Source organism: Crocuta crocuta, unplaced genomic scaffold (assembly GCF_008692635.1).
Source record: "Crocuta crocuta isolate KB4526 unplaced genomic scaffold, BGI_CrCroc_1.0 scaffold130, whole genome shotgun sequence".
Classification (NCBI taxonomy): Eukaryota; Metazoa; Chordata; class Mammalia; order Carnivora; family Hyaenidae; genus Crocuta; species Crocuta crocuta.
Window position 1 is genome coordinate 17,443,941 of NW_027527920.1, and position 4,802 is coordinate 17,448,742.

The 4,802-nt window shown below is 42.4% G+C and overlaps 1 protein-coding gene across 1 annotated transcript in view; it reads left to right on the forward strand.

Annotated features, from left to right (window-relative positions):
* Positions 1 to 4,581: 4,581 nt before the first annotated feature.
* Positions 4,582 to 4,802, forward strand: part of PRTG (protogenin) — a 117,701-nt gene continuing 117,480 nt past the window's right edge. Inside the window, exon 1 of the mRNA XM_077748915.1 lies at positions 4,582 to 4,675. Within this exon, the coding sequence (XP_077605041.1) occupies positions 4,582 to 4,675 (94 nt within the window). The remainder of the gene's footprint in view (positions 4,676 to 4,802) is intronic.

Consider the following 4,802-nt stretch of genomic DNA (forward strand, 5'->3'; position numbering starts at 1 on the left):
CTCTCAATACAGGATGGGGGTGAGGGTAAAGAAAGTATTTTAGGCTCAGGGAAGAGCTTCTGCGAGGGCTCATAGTCAGGGCAATTCAAGTGCTATTGGGCAATCATCAGAAGCTTCACTTCGGTCTGAATGTTGAAGACATTTAGGAAAAGACTGACTGTAAAGTTGTAATGGTAGGTTGAGGTCAGATCAGGGGACCATTAGGATTAAGGCATTTGTTATTTAATGAACACTGTGGTCTTTACAGGCAATGAGGGGGCAGTGAAAGTTTTTTGAACAGAAAGAAACACTTGATCACAGGCAAGTTGATCTGATAGTCACCATACAAATGGATTGGAGCATGGAAAGATTGGAAGAGTTAGAAGTCTGTTGAGAGCCTACTCTACTGCAATGGCTCAGGTGAGAGGTACCGAGAGCCAGAACATGGCCAGTGACAGGAGACACTGAGTGAAGAACAGATTTTTAAAAGATTTCAAGGAGAAAGTTGGCAACATGGAGCCCTTCCTTGAGTAGGAATGAGTAGATGCTTCAAACAAATGTGATTTTGCATAATCCCTTTTAAACGCAACTATTATTTTTCCAATATCATGAGATGGGGTGCTCAGATGTCTTGTTTTACTTTTCCTTTCTCCTTGACCTACCTTGACATATGTATTCTTAGCAAACGTGGGCTTCTGCCCCATTGTTACCACCACTGCCTCTCTCATGCATTTACAACCCTCATTTTTTTGTGGTAAAAAAAATCAACACAATATAAATTTATTCCTAACAATTTTAAGTGGGTAGTAAAATACTGTTAACTATATGTATAACAGATCTCTAGAACACTTTCACCTTACATAACTGAAACTTCATACCTATTTAACCACAGCTCCATTCCTCCTCCTCGATCCCCTGGTAACCACCATTCCTCTTTCTGTTTCTATGAGTTTGATCCCTTTAAAGTTGTTCTTTTTTTAAATTTACTTTTCGTAATCTCTATACCCAGTGTGGTGCTCGAACTCATGACCCCGAGATCAAGAGTCATGTGCTCCACAGACTAAGCCAGCCAGGTAGCCCCATTTGATTACTTTAGATACCTCATATTAGTGGACTCATGTGTTATTTGTCTTTTCGTGATTGGCTTATTTCACTTAGCATAATGCCTTCAAGGTTCATCCATGTTGTAACATGACAGGACTTTCTTCTTTTTTAAGGCTGAAAAATATTCCATCACGCATACATGAATATACCACATTTTCTTTATCCATTTATTGATGCACATTTAGGTTGCTTCCACAACTTGGCTATTGTGAAGAGTGTTGCAATGAACATGGGTGTGCAAATACTTCCTCAAGATCCTATCTTCAATTCTTTTGATACATCCCTGAAAGTAGAATTGCTGAATCATATTGTAACTTCTATTTTTAATTTTTTGAGGCACCTCAATACCATTTTCCATAGCAGCTACACCATTTTACAATTTTACAAGTAGTTACCACTCTTCTTTAAAATAGTCCATTTCAGGATGTTTCTGATGGCAAAAATTAAGCTCATCAGCAGTGAGTGATTTCTGAAATCATGAGAGATGATATGTGATCCTCATGATTTGTGATCCTTATCCCGGGCCTGGTCTTCTAATCAACATAGTAGGAACTCAATAAATATTTGTTAAATGAAAAGTTGAACAACTATAGACTTTTGCTGTCTTTTCTTATTCTCTATGCTTCACAAACATACATAAATGGTCCTAGGATTTCATGGAAGCAGATAATGTTCAGAGATCAGAGGATTTAAAGATTATTTGGTATAAATCCATAATTTGATGGATGAAATTATGTGATTCCTCCCCCCACCCCCAAAGTTGGGCCAGCTGACTTGAATTTACTTAATGAAACACCAATTCCTTTTTTATTTTCTTAACTTACCCTCATATTTCAGTTCTCAACTATTTGGCTCCACTGTTTTCAGCCTGAAAATAAGTGTTCTTGTTTTAGAATGTAAAAGCAAAAGGAGTTGTTTATCTCAATGAGATTTATCCTTCAAGCCGGCAGCTTTGAGAGATTAAACACCTAGGCACTTCCTATCTCTTTCAGGACCAATTTAGGAACTTTTAAAGGAAGTAATTAGAGTCGCCATCAGTGTAATCACCAAACAAATTAATCAGATTTGACTTTACAAACTTGAATATTCAAAAATTAACCCACTTTGAAAGGACAAAGATTGATCACTATTGGGAATATTTACTTACTAAATAATAATCATTTATAGAGCCATGCACAGTTACTTTGCATGCATTATATCACGGCAACCATTGGTATTATACTTATTCCCGTTAAATAGCTGAGTTCTGAGACAATAAATAACTTGTCTACGTAATGCCGAAATTTGACAGTGAGACAGCAGAAAGATTGTTTTTCATCAATGCAAGGTACTGTGCTGGAATCTGTGGAGCACTTGAGAACTGTGTAAGGAGCCTTTCAGTAGCATATGCAGCCTGGTATGTGATATAAGTCAAGTAGACAAGTGTTATACAGGAAAGAAAATGTACATGAGAAGCATGTACTGTGTTATTTAAAGAATTATGCTATAAATTCTGAAGCCAACAGGAATAGGTGTTTAAAAATTAAAAAGGTAGGAAGAAAAGAAAAATTTAAAAAAAGAGAAGTTTAAAGGCAGAAGGGATTCTACAGTAGAAAGGGCAACAAACAAATCAGAACACATGAATTCTGTTTCTCAGCTACAACTAACTAATTAGTGACCTTGGGTATTTCCAAGTTTTATATAATACAGTACAATTACATCATCAGAGTAAGTTTATTGCCACCTAACAGAGGACAGTAAATATATCAGGAAAGTTCGATAGGGTTGTTCAATCTCATTACATGATGTGTGTGCATACACACATATCACATATATTATTTTATTTCTTATTAGATGCAATGCTATGTTTTCTCCAATGCAACTCCAGGTGCAAAGCCATCCTATAAGAATCAAAGGCTTCTATGATCAATTAAAATGTTAAAGGGAAGGCAAATGGCAGTTTAAAAAAAAAATTCTCCCCCTGCTTTTTAGCTTACTTATCTCTCCCCACCACCAGCCTTTATACTTCTTATTTATTCAAGAAAGAGAGTATAAAAGCATCTTATTAGCAATTCTTATGCAGGAAATATGAGCACTTAGGGTCAATTGAAAGGAAACTGGGAGAAGGGGAGTCAAGAGGAAGAAGGTCATACAATTAGACAATATAGTTTAGCCGCACACAGTTAAGAATATCCTGTAAATGAGTGTAGATTTCAGATATTTAAAACATCCTTGCAAGTATTTCATTTTATTACCTCTAAACACTTTTCCCTTTCCTTGAACCTTTACTGTGATGGTTAGACATTGTTCTAACTCATTTAAATTATGCGTAAGGTTTTGGAGGCGGTATAGCCAAGGGTATTACTGTTTTACACGGGTTAAAATTGTTAAACAGGCTGATCCTTATTATAGAAAGCTTCCGGGCAAGGTAGTCCTGCCCTCCCAGCAGATGTGCTAAAACTGTTGATCCCCCCACCCCCTTTTTTCATAAGGAGGATTTGGGGAACATGCTACAGGCAGTGTATTGATGTCTTAGTGACAAAAGCTAGATTTCTGTCAGCAGCTTTCATTAAGGTTAGCTTTTAGCCTGTGCCCTCATCATGTGCCATAGATTTAGTTTGGGATTAGCAAGTGCTAATCCACATGGAAATGCTCTCTGTGATCCACAATGTTTAAGCAACCTGATTACATTTTCAAATGTACCTTTTAACTCCTCTTGTTATCCTTAATTCTGAGAGATGTGAGCAAATTAATAATATTTGTGTCTTTCCTGATCAGTTTACTTTCTAACCAGGTAGTCTATGGAAAGCCTAGTTCCCCAAGGCAAGCCCCGAGCATCTAGACATCTGATCTCGCCTCAACTCTTTGCACAGGCCTTTTGTATGCGCCGTTCTCACGAATTAAGGAACTTGACTAACTTGAGGTACAGATAGTAAACCGTCTCCCCAAACGGTAATTATTCATTTCAAGGTACTCTTCGGAGATGTTTTTCAGCCAGTGCTGCATCTGACGGGGGGAGGGAGGGTAAAAGCCATCTCCAAATGGGGCTTTAGCACCCGGAGATGCCTCCAGTCGAGCTAACAAATCTCCGAAGTGGGAATAGTCTGTTTTCCCTCCACAGGGCCTCGGCGTGTGAGGGAAGGAGGGGGATGGGCAGGGGGCCATCAGGGGAAAAGTCTCCGGCCTTTCCACGTCTCTCAACACCATCCCTCCCCCACCCGCCTCCTCCTTCGCCGAATCCTAAACAAGCGGGCGGGAGAGGGGCCCCGGGGGCTGGCTGGGCCGCGAGGCTCGGCCTTTGTGGCTCTGTCCTCGACGGTGGCGGGCAGGCAGAGGGGGCGGGGCCGCGAGCCGGAGGNCCCGCCGCCGGCCGCGCGCTGCCACGCCACGCCGGAGCCCGAGCAGGAAGCGCAGGCTGCGCGCGTCCAGCCGCGGCGCGGGGAGAGTCCGGAGAGGGGGGCTGGCAGAGGGGCAGCGGCTGCAGGGCGGCCGGGGAGCATGCCCGCGCAGCCCCGGTGAATGGCGCCTTCTCTGCGACCCCTCGCCCGGCTGCGGCCGCCAGGGATGCTGCTCCGCGCGCTCCTCTTCCTGCTGCTCCTCGGCTCCGGTCCAGGTGGGCGCGCTTTCTTTTGCGTTTCTTCTGCGCCTGTGGGGTTGGAGCAGGCGCGAGTGGGCTGGGGAAAGAGGAAACCGCGGGGCGCGGGGGGGCGTTGGGGGAGGGGCGGGGCCCTCCGCGCTGC